The sequence below is a fragment of the Pecten maximus genome, chromosome 1 (genome assembly GCF_902652985.1).
Source record: "Pecten maximus chromosome 1, xPecMax1.1, whole genome shotgun sequence".
NCBI classification, from domain to species: domain Eukaryota; kingdom Metazoa; phylum Mollusca; class Bivalvia; order Pectinida; family Pectinidae; genus Pecten; species Pecten maximus.
Window position 1 is genome coordinate 12,175,413 of NC_047015.1, and position 18,008 is coordinate 12,193,420.

At 37.2% G+C, this 18,008-nt stretch overlaps 1 protein-coding gene and 1 non-coding gene across 3 annotated transcripts in view; one reads left to right on the forward strand and one right to left on the reverse strand.

The window, feature by feature from the left end:
- Positions 1–1,411: 1,411 nt before the first annotated feature.
- On the reverse strand, positions 1,412–1,492 carry Trnal-uag. The gene has a single exon. It is a non-coding gene; the product is annotated as a tRNA-Leu (tRNA).
- Positions 1,493–1,774: 282 nt separating this feature from the next.
- Positions 1,775–18,008, forward strand: part of LOC117325177 (eukaryotic elongation factor 2 kinase-like) — a 30,989-nt gene continuing 14,755 nt past the window's right edge. For both annotated transcript variants that reach the window (XM_033881178.1, XM_033881179.1), the window contains exons 1-5: positions 1,775–1,888; positions 2,531–3,222; positions 3,476–3,513; positions 14,084–14,255; positions 17,587–17,733. In XM_033881178.1, coding sequence (XP_033737069.1) covers positions 2,776–3,222; positions 3,476–3,513; positions 14,084–14,255; positions 17,587–17,733 — 804 coding nt within the window. In that variant the 5' untranslated portion in view covers positions 1,775–1,888; positions 2,531–2,775. The remainder of the gene's footprint in view (positions 1,889–2,530; positions 3,223–3,475; positions 3,514–14,083; positions 14,256–17,586; positions 17,734–18,008) is intronic.

Consider the following 18,008-nt stretch of genomic DNA (forward strand, 5'->3'; position numbering starts at 1 on the left):
GTAACTATTCCCTGCCGGACTTAAACTAAAAGATTTTTTGGGGAAAAAAACAGATTTTTGCGTTAAGTTTTTGGTGCAAGTGTTGAAAGGTATTAATACACCACTTTATAATTGTACTAGAGTGCTTATAATTGGCAATAGAGTTCCTCTGGAATTAAACTATCCCCTGCCGGTGTTAAACAGATTTTTCAAATTTTTGGACCCAAAGGTTTCGTTCGTCGTCGTACTCCGTCCGTAAGATTTTTTTATTTCAAAATGCTACTCCCCAAGGTGGATTACTACCAAATTTGGTTTGAAACATCACTGGGAGAGGGTAATCATATTTTACATAAATGAGGCAGGTCCGATCCCTGGGGACAGAGGGGCGGGGCCATAAAAGGGAACTTTGGTGAAATTTTGCTTTAAAACCCTACTCCTCCTTAACCCTTGTGTAGATTACATCGAACTTTGTTGTGAAACATCATTGGGGGAGGGCGTTCATTTTTTATATAAATGAGGCTGACGTGACCCAAGAGGCCTCAGTGGCGGGCCCCAAATACGGAACTTTGGTGAATTATTGCTTTAAAACTCTATACTCCTCTTTAACCCTTTGGTGGATTACATCCAAATTTGGTTTGAAACATCATTTGGGGAGGGCAATCACATTTTGATGCTAGTGTGACCCATGGGGCCCGAGTGGTAGGGCCCAAAAAGGGGAACTTTGCTGTAATTTTGCTTTAAAACCCTACTCCTCCTAAACTTCCAGTTGGTTACAACTAAATTTGGTGTGAAACATCATAAGGGGATGGTAATCACAATTTATGTAAATGAGGCTGGTGTGACCCCTGTGGACAGAGGGGAAGGCCCCAAAAAGGGAACCTAGCCAAATTTTGCTTTAGAACGCTACTCCCTAATGCCTGAATGGATTAAAACCAAATTTGGTCTGAAACATCATAAGGGGACAGCAATCATAATTTTATAAATGAGGCTTATGGGGCCCCTGGGGACAGAGGGGCGAGACCCCAAAATTGGAACTTAGCCAAAAGTTTACTTTAAATTGCTACTCATTCTTAATGCCTTAATTGATTACAACCAATTTGGTTTGAAACATCATAAGGGGAGGCAATCATAATTTACATAAATGAGACAGGTCCGATCCCTGGGGAAAGAAAAACGGTACCCAAAAGTAACACTACTTACTACTTACTCCTCCTTCATACCCTAATTGATTCCAAAAATGGAAACTTGGCTGAAATTTTGCTTTAAGATGCTGCTCTCCTTTAAGCCAAAATGGATAAAAACCCAATTTGATCTGAATGCACCTGTTTATGTTTATTAGATATAGAAAAAATGTATTAACTGCTCACTATCAGGGGTTATTCTTTCTCAACGTCTAGTTATTACGCATGAAAAGGACAGAAAAAAAAGACAGTGGCAGCGGTGGGATTCGAACCCACGCCTCAGAGAGACTGGTGCCTAAAACCAGCGCCTTAGACCACTCGGCCACGCTACCATACATCGCTTGGGAAGAAAGTTTTGTTCAACATTATTTCATATGCTTTTAGTTGATTGTGTGTGTGTTTTTTTTTTTAATAAATTCAGTTTTTGAAAACAGCCTTTTTATTAGGACTCAGACATACGTCCAAACTAAACTTCAACGAATGTTGCCTCTCGTTAGAGACGTAGTGTAACGTTACTGTACATTAATATAATTGATTCTTCTCATTCGGAAGGGATTTTCGGAATGCGTCTGCTGTTTTCATACCAAATTCATTGTGGTAAACAACAAGCGTGACCTCATGATACTTGTGGAGTCAAGGCTCTTCGAGCAGCAAGAAAACAACGTTGCATGACGCGTTCTCAGACAAGTGAGCGAGCTAATTTAGAGACTGACAGTTGTAAGCATCAGGTAAGAATTTTCAGTAGACATTTGCTTTTCATATTTAAGCATTTAACTTGCATTGTGTTTCAAAGTTTGCAACATGCTTGTTGAATTGTTTGTCCCATCACCTACACAGAACAGGGAACGGGGGTAGGTCCTAATATACTTTTTGTAATATTAACAGTTAGATCACACGTCCCTGTGGTCCCACCACATGGTTTTGGACAATGTTTAAAATACAAATAAGATAAGTAAATCCTTAATATTAACTAAGTTACCTCCAACTAATGCCAAAATGCGTACCTATGATATGACCAGGAAATATTAGGCCTAACGTTATCTTCAACGCCAGACCTCATGTCCATCAAAATGTAACGTCTGGTGTTAGTGACAGGGAACTAACTATATAGGGTGCTTGAAAAAAACACTAACGTTAACATCAAAGTTGAGGGTGTTAACGAACCGTTGTGTTATCCCCTGACGATGTTCTTAGAGTCTAATTTGCATTTAAAAAGTTAAAGATGATCAGGTCACTGGAGATGCACAGTCCTATGTAAGAATTGTCTTTAACATGAAAGTGAATATAATTTAAAAGCCTGATACCTTGTGATGCCTAGATGAATATTTTCTACCCATATCATATATAAATCAAAATTAATTTATTTGCAGGTTGACAGCCAGCAACAATTTGAAGATGCATAAATTCAGATTGCTTTGGGGTATTCCCTGTGACAATCAACTATTCTTTTGAGAAGTGGAAACGATCTATATACATAAGCCAGGGATCAGAGTGTATTTACGAATACTGTTAATGTGAATAATCACATTGTTCCAGAACATCAAGGGGAAATTAACAGAATTTGACATTGACTTGATACAAGTTCACAAAGAAGCCTATTTAACATAATATCAAGATGTCATCTAAAAGCACAGAAACATATGACAGTGATGATGATTGGGACATGCAGCTTTACCCAACAGAGTGTCCAGACTCAAGTAATGATGACGATACAGGAGCAGACGCGTCAGATGAACGTGAAGATACAGAAAGTGATAGTGAAGCTCCCGCTATACCTCCACTTATAACACTGAGGCAAAGAAGATTGAGCAAATCTGTTGCTTTGGCATCTCTTAATACTCTTCAAGCCAATTCAAACTCATTGAAACTAACTGTTAACACTGCACGTGCACGAGCAAAATTCAATTGGGCTTTGGCTATTAGAAAGGCCAAATTGCTAAATGACCCATGGAAAGCTTTCCATATTGAGGATATTGATTCAGAAATTTGTATCCGACATCGCTATAACCCACATAAGAAAACTTGGTTAACAGATGAAGTTAAGGTCAAGATAGAATCCAAGGTAAGCATTCATCAGTTTGTTAATGAAATTTCCAAGGTTAATTTATCTGTTAATTATGGGGATAATACTGTACTTAGATATTGACAAATTGTGTTGATTGATATTGACAAATTTTATTGATTGCTTATAGTATGGCGATTAATTTATAATATTGACAAATTGTATCAATTGTTTATAAAGTATGGCTATGAAATAGATTTTGTAGTTCCAAAATTAACAACGAAGAAATACAAATTTTTTTGTATGTTTTCAGTCGTTTAACAGAGGAGCAATGAGAAAATGCTACCGACTGTAAGTATTTTCATCATGATCCTCTTTACAATTACAAATAGAGTAGACAGACCTTCCTTAAAAATGGCCAAAATAACCTTCAGGGTCGGCTCAAAATGAAAAATATAGGGTCTGTATAGGGTAAGGCTTATCAGCAGAAAAATATGTTGTTCTTTTTTCAGACTAAAGCAGAACCTGAATTTTTCAATTTATTAATTTGAAAAAAATGCATTAAAGTATAGACATCTGTTGTGTGGCGAGCATGTAGGGAAATCACTAGAAAAGATATAATTTTTGTGTAACTTATATATATACTGTGTTGACTTAGTTAAAGGTAAAATACATCAATGGTAAAATGTCTGATTAATCTAGACCTACTGAACACATGTTGTAGATGCTGAGGGCAGTCACTTACAATATTGAATTAATTGATAGGTTGTTTGTAAACCAAATATTTAAAGTTTGTATCATGATATCTTGATAAATATAAATGCCACATTGGGCACACTAATTAAATGTCCTGTGTTGTCTGCTAACAGGGAAAATCAATGACAGTGTTTTTTTTTAATAATTATATATTACAATAGGAATTGTAGTGATCTTTATCATTACATTAGCATTTACATTTACACAAATTCAGGTGACAATCTGAAGCAGATCTGGTGACATGATTAATTGGCCGTAAAATGATGGATACTGTCATACTTATGTATAAATCATATTAATGCACTTTTGCTAATGACATAAACTTGTAATTGGCCTTTTTGCTGTATCTTTATTTACACATAATAAGGTACAATTGTTTCTGTGTTTGGTACCTATATGATAGTGATGTTGAAAAGTATTCCGGTCACCACAGCTCAGCTTACATGAATAATAAACAGTAAACCAAATAAATGCAACAATCTTTTTCAATGACAAAAAATGAATCTACAAAAATCAAACTATTAAAGAGAGTTTTCTATCATGAAAATACAGAAAGTCACTGATGTATTTAACCCAAATTCAAAGCTATCCATGCATTTGTGTTACCTGGTAAGGTATGGAATTGTTAAAGTACAAGCAGGACCAACTTGTACCACAATACACATGTGCTTAGGAATTATGTTTAATACAATAGTCAGAATGTGCTGTTATTGAATTTAAAAGTATAATGTAGTACATTGATAGGCTGAAATTTTAGTAAGTGTATTGAAAAAGAACTGGGTTGAGCAAGAGATGTAGTTTCTATATGTTGTTGTTGATTTGGCCGGTGACCTACTGATAGTTACAGCTGGTTAATGACCTTTGGTGTAATATAACTCTGGATGTCATGACCTTATCATTGAATTCTGATATCATTCCTTGTGTTGACACAAGCTGAAGTAAACAATCCAAATTGTTATGGCTAAAGTATGGAAATTCATGTTACAATATGCTACACTGTTAAAGAAATGTGATTTACAATTTATTTCTGTGATGGGTACAAATATATTTAATGAATGTATGAACATGAGTAACTTACATACTTTTATAACTTACCTAGATTGACTGAATTAATACACCTGTATTTAATAAACAGTAGTCAATATAATGCTTGCTTTATTACAAGTATAATGATACATTTGCATAAGTCAGATGATTTAGGACTGATAAGTTACATGTCGGCAAAACATCAACTCATCTGGGCATGGGATAATGGACACACGTGGTGCACAGATGCAGGCTGCCTCACAAGTGATGACTAAAAGTCATGCCGATTGTGTGTCAAATAGCAGCGTATGTGCATGAGGCTTAGGTACATGGTAGGCGGTAGTAAACAAGTTAACAATGTCAAGTCTCAGAAGGAGGCTACATGGTATTGTGCATCCATCAGCTGTTGGGGTTATTTGTGAAAATGTAAAGATTATTAACCTAAAAAACATTTGCCATGAATCCAGATAGCAGGAGTCTGCCATATCCTTGTGTCTCTTAAGATAGCATCTCCTGCTCGGTCAGGAGTGGAAGTCTTTAGTGAGAGCTTGATCGCTTCTGTGATTAGGTCAACTAGCATTTTAAATTATGTCATGCATGGTCACAAGTGAATGGGTATGGCAAATCATTTTATGGAAATTTGCTCTGGAGTGTGGTTATGACCTTGTGTAACACTTGTGATTAAAAATTATTTTTTGTAAACCACCTTTTGTAGACAGGGTGTCAATATTTGGCTGAATAAGTGTTGGTGTTGACATAAAATTTATGGAGTTATTTTGAAAGAGTCAGCTCAGGTCCTTATTTGTGAGAATTGATTGATTCAGCTGCATTACCTCAGAATGTTCTATATATCCTTGTATTACGGTTACCCACTTTTATGTATCCAGATCTAGTATATATATAGAATGAACAAAGTAATCTTAATAAGTTTCTACAGTCTGTTGGAGTGAATTTTATAAATTATGCTGTTGGTCTAATTGAAATTCGTATCTGGGGAAATACATTACAATTCTTGATGGTTATCTCAGAAACAGGTTACAGGTGAAGGGACTACATTCAAGGACAAGGTCACACAGTACTATAAACACTTGATATGACGACTGGAAACTTTTCAGACAATTTCATAATGCATGTCTCCAACGCTGTACTCACGTCACAGCTTGCACTGGTTATAGCTGTACAAAGTCAGTGTACTGTTTGCAGTTCTCATGTTTTTTGGATGTCAGATATGATAGGGTTCCGATTTGTTATATTCTTGAGCTTGTATAGCACTGTAATATACACTGTGTATATGATTAATAATATGAACAATACTCTCTCTATCAATTTATGGTTTAATTAAGCCAGCATGATATAAAAACCTAGAGGTCTCTGTAATATATTCTACAAGTATATAGTTCCATCAGAAGCCTGACAAAAACAAATCTTGTGTAAAAATGAATTGTCCAACTGGGAAGGATCAAAACAATTTTATTAGTATCAGCTCAGTAACATTATAAAACAATTCATTATTATGATGTGATACTTATTAGTCACTGTCAGTGGATTTTTTTGTCCAATCTGTAAATCGTATGTGTACATATGATTTGATTGCTAGTTATCTGTATGTTGATAAAAATTAAAAAATTACATTATTGTGTTTTATACCATTTACATGGTTGTAATGAAAAGTACTGCAATTATTATTAAACAATTTGGGGTCAGTGCTAGAAAAGTATTGGAAACAAGATAATGACAAAAAGATTTTTTTGATCAGTGGCATATTTTTCACTTTCATTTTCGGTACTTTGCAGATTTCAGTGTTTGGTTATTTATTACAAGCGTAGTCTTTTGAATAGATAGAATTTACATACATGATACAATTTTGTTTTACTTTTATCACATCAAAGTAAACATTACCTCAATTTACTACAAGTTTGGACCAAAGATGCTATTGGAAAATTCAGAAAAAGTGCTTGAAAAGTACTTTAAATTTGGTGTGAAAAATTTTATAATGTTGCCCTTGACTATGAAATAGTTAAGTAAGGGTGGTAAAATATCTTTTTTGTGTGTGTTTATTGTTTCTTAAGTCTATCTGAAAGATTGTGACCTCCAATGTGAAGATGTTTACAGTATGTATGTTTCCATGAGGTAAGCAAGTTGTTTACCTATTCATCCAGGTCATTCCTGTCTGTACTACGCTAGGTGTATATAGGACACCGATATGGGACATGGCTTGTGTGGAGTTTGTGTGGAGCCCATGACCTAGTATAATTGTGGGTAGAGAAGTAACAGCTCTGTTTGTGATGTCATATGACATGTGTAAATATTATGTTTTTTGTTAGTAAGAGTGCAGACACCTAACATCTGTCTAATTGTGCTGTATCTTCTCTTGTTGTAATGAGGTTATGTTACACATAAAAAAGGTTGATGATACACACTTAGACCGAGTAGAATGTGATATCAGCTGCTCATTATGACTTTGTTTATGAATGAACTTGGCATTTTAAAGAAAACAAAAAACTTTTGATAGAATAATCAATTATAATCAATTGAATTCATGTACATAATGTAAATGTACATGACCATTTAATATATAATTAACAGAAATTCGTTATTTATAGAACTGTTATGAAATGAACAAAGAACTTTGTATTTTGCATGTAAACAATTAATGTACTGGGAAGGAAGGAAAATACTTCTATTATCCCACATATATTTGAAAAATGTTGTGATCAAGTTATCAGACAACATGTACACAGTGACGGGGCATGTTTACAAATGTTGACTATCCACCTTTTTCAGGCAACACTATACATATATGGGTATCATGGAGAAAGGATGTTATTTTTGGATAGAGGAAGGTGGTACTGTAGCGTATGTAAACTGATGTCATGGAGGTAGAGGGTGATGTGAAGGGGTGCTGTGTATGTTATTAGGGAGGGGACACCAATTTTGCTTAGAGGAAGGGGATGGCATGTATTTGTCTGGAAGGGAGGGGTAGTGAGTATGTTACGGGGAGGGGTAGACCCCAGGGGTAGTGAGTATGTTACGGGGAGGGGTAGACCCCAGGGGTAGTGAGTATGTTACGGGGAGGGGTAGACCCCAGGGGTAGTGAGTATGTTACGGGGAGGGGTAGACCCCAGGGGTAGTGAGTATGTTACGGGGAGGGATAGACCCCAGGGGTAGTGAGTATGTTACGGGGAGGGGTAGACCCCAGGGGTAGTGAGTATGTTACGGGGAGGGGTAGACCCCAGGGGTAGTGAGTATGTTACGGGGAGGGTTAGACCCCGGGGAGTGATTATGTTACAGGGAGGGGTAGACCCGAGGGTAGTGTGTATGTTACGGGGAGGGGTAGACCCCAGGGGTAGTGAGTATGTTACGGGGAGGGGTAGACCCGGTAGTGATTATGTTACGGGGAGGGGTAAACCCCAGGGGTAGTGTGTATGTTACAGGGAGGGGTAGACCCCAGGGTAGTGTGTATGCTATAGGGAGGGGTAGACCCCGGGTAGTGTGTATGTTATGGGGAGGGGTAGAATCCGTGGTAGTGTGTATGTTACGGGGAGAGGTAAACCCCGGGGAAGTGTGTATGTTACGGGGAGGGGTAGACCCCTGGGTAGTGTGTATGTTACAGGGAGGGGTAGACCCTGGGTAGTGTGTATGTTATGGGGAGGGGTAGACCCCTGGGTAGTGTATGTTACGGGGAGGGGTAGACCCTGGGTAGTGTGTATGTTACAGGGAGGGGTAGTGTGTATGTTACGGGGAGGGGTAGACCCCTGGGTAGTGTGTATGTTATGGGGAGGGGTAGACCCCAGGTAGTGTGTATGTTACGGGGAGGAGTAGACCCCGGGGTAGTGAGTATGTTACGGGGAGGGGTAGTGTGTATGTTACAGGGAGGGGTAGTGTGTATGTTACGGGGAGGGGTAGTGTGTATGTTACGGGGAGGGGTAGACTCCAGGGTAGTGTGTATGTTATGGGGAGGGGTAGAATCCGTGGTAGTGTGTATGTTACGGGGAGAGGTAGAATCCGTGGTAGTGTGTATGTTACGGGGAGAGGTAGAATCCGTGGTAGTGTGTATGTTACGGGGAGAGGTAAACCCCGGGGAAATGTGTATGTTACGGGGAGGGGTAGACCCCTGGGTAGTGTGTATGTTACAGGGAGGGGTAGACTCTGGGTAGTGTGTATGTTACGGGGAGGGGTAGACCCCTGGGTAGTGTGTATGTTACAGGGAGGGGTAGACCCCTGGGTAGTGTGTATGTTACGGGGAGAGGTAAACCCCAGGGTAGTGTGTATGTTATGGGGAGGGGTAGACCCTGGGGTAGTGTATGTTACGGGGAGGGGTAGACCCCGGGGTAGTGTATGTTACGGGGAGGGGTAGACCCCAGGTAGTGTATATGTTACGGGGAGGGGTAGTGTGTATGTTACGGGGAGGGGTAGACCCCGGAGTAGTGTATATATTACGGGTAGGGGTAGACCCCGGGTAGTGTGTATGTTATGGGGAGGGGTAGACCCTGGGTAGTGTGTATGTTACGGGGAGGGGTAGACCCTAGGTAGTGTGTATGTTATGGGGAGGGGTAGACCCCAGGTAGTGTATATGTTACGGGGAGGGGTAGTGTGTATGTTACGAGGAGGGATAGAACCTTGTTTAGTATGTATGTGATAAGGAGTGGTAGTATGTATGTTATTGGGAGGGGTAGACCCCAGTAGTGTGTATTACACTTAAATATGTTAATAGCTTAGAGGGAAGAGGTGTTATTTATTGTATTGAGGAGTTAAACACCATGACACTGTAGTGCTTCGTAAACAAGCGTCTTTTATAGAACGGTTTGCAAGAGCATACACAGGCTAAGGTCATTTAGACAACTGCTGTCATTTGAATCACATGATCAGTTTTGAGATACAAGCTTACAAACAACATAGCATTAGATTTTGTTTGAAAGGATAATGCTATATATATAGGATAAGAAGATACATTGTAACTCATTTTTACTAGTATTATGGTGTTACATTATATTTCAAAATACTGCGTCTGAATTTTATTTACACTTACAGGGCAATCTATAGTTATTAGGGGCATATTGGTACATGTAAACATTATACACAACATACATATTTTAAAGTACTGTGTTTATCTTTTGATAGTCGTTATCAGTATAAAGTATAATCAATATAGTAATTGGTTTGTTGAGGTTGAAGTCCTCCCAACAGCTAAATTTATATTTATTTTGGGCTGCAGTGTCCACAAGGTGCATGGGGCTAGGGTCAGATTTAGGACTGTGTATACATTGTACATACACAAGGGTGGGGCTATATAAGATCATATTTAGGACTGTGTGTACAATGTACATACACAAGGGTGGAGCTTAAGATCATATTTAGGACTGTGTCCACTAGGGTGGAGTTTTAAGATCATATTTAGGACTGTCCACTAGGGTGGAGCTTAAGATCATATTTAGGACTATGTCTATTAGAGTGATTCTGAAGCTAGCAGGTGTGTCAAGTCACAGAGAAATCTAGAGATTAACTAAGATGCTAGTATACATTAGACTTTTTCTCAATTTTTTTTGACGGGGGGAAATGTGTTCAAATTGTACATTAACATTGGTCTTTATTGAAGAGAATTCATCAGGACAATTTCATTTTAATTCACAATTAACGAAAAACAAAATGGCTGACAGGTGGCCATTTTGAATTTTGACAGGTTGAAATTTGCTACAGCTCTGTAACTTTATGGATCTTGTCAAATTTCATATGTTGGATCCTCTTGATCCCTATAGCTAGTTGTGCATGTTTATATAATTAAGAGACTGATTGAACAGAAATGGTTGACAGGTGGCCATTTTGAAGTTTAACAGTTGAAGTTTGTTATCACTATTTCTCAAGTTCTTTCTTCAATTTTGTATGTTGGTTCACCTTGGTGTCTTGTGCATATTGAAATTTGAGAATGATTGGAAAACAAAATGGCAGTCAGGTGACAGTTGAAGCTTGTTATCAATTTTTCTTGTTCACTGAAATTTCTTATCAGACCCTTTACGATTTCATTTGTAGGTTCCCCATGACACTAACTAATTAAAAGGAAAACAGGGAAAAGTAGGGAAAAGTTTAGTCTTGCATATATACTGAATAAAGATTATTGAATGGTTGATGTAAAGATCTGTCTGGGATCTCTCTTGTTTAACAGTAATAACACTGAGTGTGATGGGAATCAAACTGATGTGTGGTTACTGTTAAGGAAGTATATTTATTATCTATACTGTTCAGACATATTTTGAGATATGAATGTAACATCCTGCTATAACAAAAAAAATCCCTGTTTATTGGAATACTTCAATTCCTCCTGTAGTTGCAGACACAAAGAGCTGTTGAAATATTTTATTTTGTTGGAGTTGTTTTCTTCTGGTGGTAAGTATAAGGTTACCTGAGGTACATGTTTACCTACATATTGTCAGAAGAAAAACAAGCTGACAGTGATGATTACCAAAGGAAAAACCAACATTTGTATTCTGTTCTCAGTTCATTTGTGTTTCAACTTTGTTATTATCCCAGATTTGTTCATTAACCTAGAGTGATATAGTAGGTCATAAGAAGACATTCTCATTTGCGTCATAGTAATCAAAGGTGACATGTACACAAATCATATATGTTCTACCATTACTTATTCATGAGCCATCATATACCTGAGGCAGGCAAAGTTATTATGTCTGACGTAAGGAGATCACATCAAACTGCTACATGTACATGTAATATATACAACATTACTTGACATGTGTATGGTTAGAAATCAGACTTGGAAGTTGGCACATTTTGTTTCCATGCTTAAATGTCACATGTTTACTAACACATACAGTTAACTTGTAGATCTATAAAATGCATGTTAGCTCACCAAAAGAAAGGTATATCAGATTAATTAATGACATGATTCCAGATTATAAGATGTACTAGTATTGTAGTTTATATTATCTTCTGTGTATAGTTCTGCATTTGAGGCTTGTTTCCCATACCTAAAAAGTGTTGTATATAAATTAATGGACTATTATATCTGTTGACCATTGATCAGTTTGACACCAGAATGTGATAATGAGACCTTCATGTCTTCAAAAATGGCAAAATAGTCAAAATACTTCAACAGTGGGAATAGAATCAAAATATTTCAACTGTGGGAATAGAATCAAAATACTTCAACAGTGGGAATAGAATCAAAATACTTCAATGGTTGGAAAACAGTCAAAATACTTCCAAAAGTAGAAATATAGTCAAAATTCTTCAACATTGGGAAGATATTTTAAAATATTTCAACAGTGGGAATGTAATCAAAATACTTCAACAGTGGGAATATAATCAAAATACTTCAACAGTGGGAATATAGTCAAAATACTTCAACAGTGGGAATATAATCAAAATATTTCAACAGTGGGAATAGAATCAAAATATTTCAACTGTGGGAATAGAATCAAAATACTTCAACAGTGGGAATAGAATCATAATCAACTGTTTATTATGGAAGTATGGCCGTTTACATCAGATATGGTATAAATACTTTGTTTTTAATTAGTTTATCATGACTACGGTACAGTCTGATTAACACAGGGGGATAAGACTAATTAACACAGTGATATGATTAAGAATGATAAGTATTCCAAAGTCTCTTGTTGACTGATCACTATGTCTATATATTATGATTTAATAAACAAGGCTTGTTGTTTACTGAAGATAAAATACATGTGTTTTGATATCAGGCAATATGCATCCATTTTCACATTATATTATTCATCAGATAATGACAAAATGTTATGAATCATAAGTTGAAAAACATGTCACATAGGATGACATATGGTAGAAAGTGTGAACCTTGTACCTGTGTAAATATGTTAATGTTATATTATCTAAAAGTAGGCATGAGGAGACATATTGATTTTATGTTATAAGTCTCTAAATATACTTAGGTCAATAGCTTTAATGTATATATACCTACCATGCAAGGCACGGACAATAGCTTTAATGTATATATACCTACCATGCAAGGCACGGACATCACAGCCAATGTAATAATAATAATATTGAACATGTTTTTAAACTGTTTATCATAGCCAGAAGTATCCATTTTAGAGGACATCATGTTAAAGATTTAAAAATAATCTTTTACTGTATCCTAGGTGATAGATTGATATTGTAATGTTGCTAACTTCCTGATATTGTAATGTTGCTAACTTCCTGATATTGTAATGTTGCTAACTTCCTGATATTGTAATGTTGCCAACTTCCTGATATTGTAATGTTGCCAACTTCCTGATATTGTAATGTTGCCAACTTCCTGATATTGTAATGTTGCCAACTTCCTGATATTGTAATGTTGCCAACTTCCTGATATTGTAAATCACATACCCACCAATACATATTGTGTATATTGTATATAAATCACATACCCACCAATACATATTGTGTATATTGTATATAAATCACATACCCACCAATACATATTGTGTATATTGTATATAAATCACATACCCACCAATACATATTGTGTATATTGTATATAAATCACATACCTACCAAGAGTGATTATATGTTTATTGTATATAATATAAATCACGGGTCCATCAAGACTTATTATGTATAATGTATATAAATCACATAGGGTATATACACCCAGACTGATTATGTATATCACATACCAAGCAAGACTGTTTATGTATATTGTATATAGATATAAATCACGGGTCCATCAAGACTTATTATGTACTATTTATAAAATTCAGACAGATTATGTATATTATAAATCCATAAGCATGTACCATATATAAATAAATGGTGGAACACACGTTCTCTGGTCTAAAGAATAGCTGGCATGGTTTACAAGTTTACATGAATATTCAAGTGATGTTTAAGCTTAATATATGATAATGAATAGATATCTTCATATGGAATATTTTTATAACTTAATATTTTACTGTTTCCACAGCCTTGGGTATTCTGCTATAAGGTATAGTCTGTTTCATAAAACTTCAGAATAACGAATCTTAATAAGGGTGCCTCCACTGTCAATTACCCGTGTCCTGCACCCTTATTAGGTCATATATGGTATGACATTGTGTATTATATATAGAACAATGTATGTATACTATAATGTGGAATTGAACTTCATGTATATTATGTATTTCAGAAAGAAACTCTCTCAGTTCCTCAAGCATCCAGACTGGAGTCATGCTGGAAACTATGTGGCCAAAAACTACATACAGGCTGTTGACAGAGATGTTTACTTCCAGGATGTCAAACTTCAGATGGATGCCAAGGTCTGGGCAGAAGAGTACAACCGACACAAACCCCCCAAAAAGGTATACAACTATATAATGTTATTGACATGTTGTTTTTAGAGGGGTTGAGTCATATAGTGTTATCCCTGTCCGTCAATCCTGTTCTGTCATGTCCTATCCCATTCCGTCCCATCTTTAACCAAATCTGATGAGGGGTTTGCAAGACATGTCATTGATTCATACTTACACCATAGTATCATAACATCAAGCTGTATCTCTGATCACTTACTGGTGGTCATTGGTCCAAATTACAGGGTCAAAGGTCACCTTTGACTCCTTCTACATGGTACATATTGTTGTATAGGAATGGGGCCATCCATGTCTTAAAGAAATTTACTGGTTGATTTTTTAGGTCACCTGAGACGAAGTCTCAAGTGACCTATTCTAATCGCCTTTTGTCCGTCGTAGTGCGTCGTGCGTCCGTAAACTTTTTACATTTTCGACTTCTTCTCCAGAACCATTTAACAAAATTCAATGAAATTTGGCAGAAAGTTTCTATGGCTGAAGGTCAACCAAAATTATGAATTATATGGTCCCCACCCCCCAGGGGCCTGAGGGGTGGGGCCAAAAAGGGTCAAATTGACTAAAACTTCAAAAATCTTCTTCTCTACTCTCAGATATGGTGGAGTCAAACACTCTTTATAGATGAAAGGGTCTTGTGGTGCTTTACCAAAATTGTGAATTGCATGACCCTGGGGTCTCACGTTTGCCCCTGGGGAGGGGGTAACCTTTACTATAGTTTATATAGGGAAATCACATTTTTGACTATTATTTGTTGGATTTGTATTGGAATTCATTCTAACTTGTATCAAATTATCAGCATGGGATGACAGTTTGATGGTATGTACATGTTGGCCCTAATTGACCCCCAGGGGCTGGTGGGCGGGGCCAAAAAGGGTCAAATTGACTGAAATTTCAAAAATCTTCTTCTCTACTCTCAGATATGGTAGAATCAAATACTCTTCATAGATGGAAGGGTCTTAAGGTACTTTACCAAAATTGTGAATTTCATGACCCTGGGGTCTCACGTTTGCCCCTGGGGAGGGGGTAAACTTTACTATAGTTTATATAGGGAAATCACATTTTTGACTATTATTTGTTGGATTTGTATTGGAATTCATTCTAACTTGGTTCAAATTATCAGCATGGGATTACAGTTTGATGTTATATACATATTGGCCCTGATTGACCCCCAGGGGCTGGTGGGCGGGCCCAAAAAGGGTCAAATTGACTGAAATTTCAAAAATCTTCTTCTCTACTCTCAGATATGTTAGAATCAAATACTCTTGATAGATGGAAGGCTCTTCAGGTGCTTTACCAAAATTGTGAATTTCATGACCCTGGGGTCTCACGTTTGCCCCTGGGTAGGGGGTAAACTTTACTATAGTTTATATAGGGAAATCACATTTTTGACTATTATTTGTTGGATTTGTATTGGAATTCATTCTAACTTGGTTCAAATTATCAGCATGGGATGACAGTTTGATGGTATGTACATGTTGGCCCTGGTTGACTCCCAGGGGCTGGTGGGCGGGGCCAAAAAGGGTCAAATTGACTGAAATTTCACAAATCTTCTCTACTCTCAGATATGGTAGAATCAAATACTCTTCATAGATGGAAGGGTCTTAAGGTACTTTACCAAAATTGTGAATTTCATGACCCTGGGGTCTCACGTTTGCCCCTGGGGAGGGGGTAAACTTTACTATAGTTTATATAGGGAAATCACATTTTTGACTATTATTTGTTGGATTTCTATTGGAATTCATTCTAACTTGGTTCAAATTATCAGCATGGGATTTCAGTTTGATGTTATGTACATATTGGCCCTGATTGACCCCCAGGGGCTGGTGGGCGGGCCCAAAAAGGGTCAAATTGACTGAAATTTCAAAAATCTTCTTCTCTACTCTCAGATATGTTAGAATCAAATACTCTTGATAGATGGAAGGCTCTTCAGGTGCTTTACCAAAAGTGTGAATTTCATGACCCTGGGGTCTCACGTTTGCCCCTGGGGAGGGGGTAAACTTTACTATAGTTTATATAGGGAAATCACATTTTTGACTATTATTTGTTGGATTTGTATTGGAATTCATTCTAACTTGGTTCAAATTATCAGCATGGGATTACACTTTGATGGTATGTACATGTTGGCCCTAGTTGACCCCCAGGGGCTGGTGGGCGGGGCCAAAAAGGGTCAATTTGACTAAAATTTCAAAAATCTTCTTCCCTACTCTCAGATATATGGTAGAATCAAATACTCTTCATAGATGGAAGGGTCTTAAGGTGCTTTACCAAAATTGTGAATTTCATGACCCTGGGGTCTCACGTTTGCCCCTGGGGAGGGGGTAAACTTTACTATTGTTTATATAGGGAAATCACATTTTTGACTATTATTTGTTGGATTTGTATTGGAATTCATTCTAACTAGTATCAAATTATCAGCATGGGATGACACTTTGATGGTATGTACATGTTGGCCCTAGTTGACTCCCAGGGGCTGGTGGGCGGGGCCAAAAAGTGTCAAATTGACTAAAATTTCAAAAATCTTCTTCCCTACTCTCAGATATATGGTAGAATCAAATACTCTTCATAGATGGAAGGGTCTTAAGGTGCTTTACCAAAATTGTGAATTTCAGGACCCTGGGGTCTCACTTTTGCCCCTGGGGAGGGGGTAAACTTTACTATAGTTTATATAGGGAAATCACATTTTTGACTATTATTTGTTGGATTTGTAGTGGAATTCATTCTAACTTGGTTCAAATTATCAGCATGGGATTACAGTTTGATGTTATGTACATGTTGGCCCTGGTTGACTCCCAGGGGCTGGTGGGCGGGGCCAAAAAGGGTCAAATTGACTGAAATTTCAAAAATCTTCTTATCTACTATATGTTAGAATCAAATACTCTTCATAGACTGACCCCATTAGGACTGATGGGTGGGGCCAAAAAGGGTCAATTTAATTGGCCGAAATATTTCAAATCTCAGGTGACCGTTAAGGCCCTTTGGGCCTCTTGTTTCTTTAACTGCTTCAAATGATATTTATATAAAAGCTGAATAGAGGGAAATAACTCTTTATGTTTTGAGTGTTGAACGGTTTGTTGTGTACGGTTGTTTCGATTTGCATTTGTTTATGTGAATAAGGATGCATACAATTTTAACAAAGCCGTTTCATATTAACACCAAGAGTGACATTTTACTTATTTTATCATTTTTTAGTTATTGTGTTAGGAAAAGAGAAACCGATTTTGACTCTCAGACAGAAAGACAGCTATGTTGACCCGTCATCACTAAACTTTCCAGTGTATGACCTAGACATAGTTGTATTTGGTGTTGATTGATTATCTGTTTTATTCAGGTGGACATATTCCAAATGTACATCTTGGAGTTTAAGGACAGGCCAGGCTGTCCATTGTATCACCTTGAGCACTTCATAGAAGGTCATTACGTCAAATACAACTCAAACTCTGGGTTTGTTGAAGACTCCACACGTTGCACTCCACAGGTAGGTGGTTGGTCATATAATTACAGTGGACCCGCGATAATCCGGACGCCGATAGTCCGGAAAACTCACAGTCGGGACGGAAATGCACGGGAACGGATTTCCGTAACGTTATTTGTACTCACCAGTCCGGAAATTCCGATTCCGATTCCAGAAGCCCATTTTAGGAACGAAACGTACTTTTCATTAGTAAATTTCCCTCAATAATCCGGACGATTTTTTCACCACGAGGAGAAAAAAATGTCGGGGCAAGTCACCCGTGTCGACAGCTGTACAGA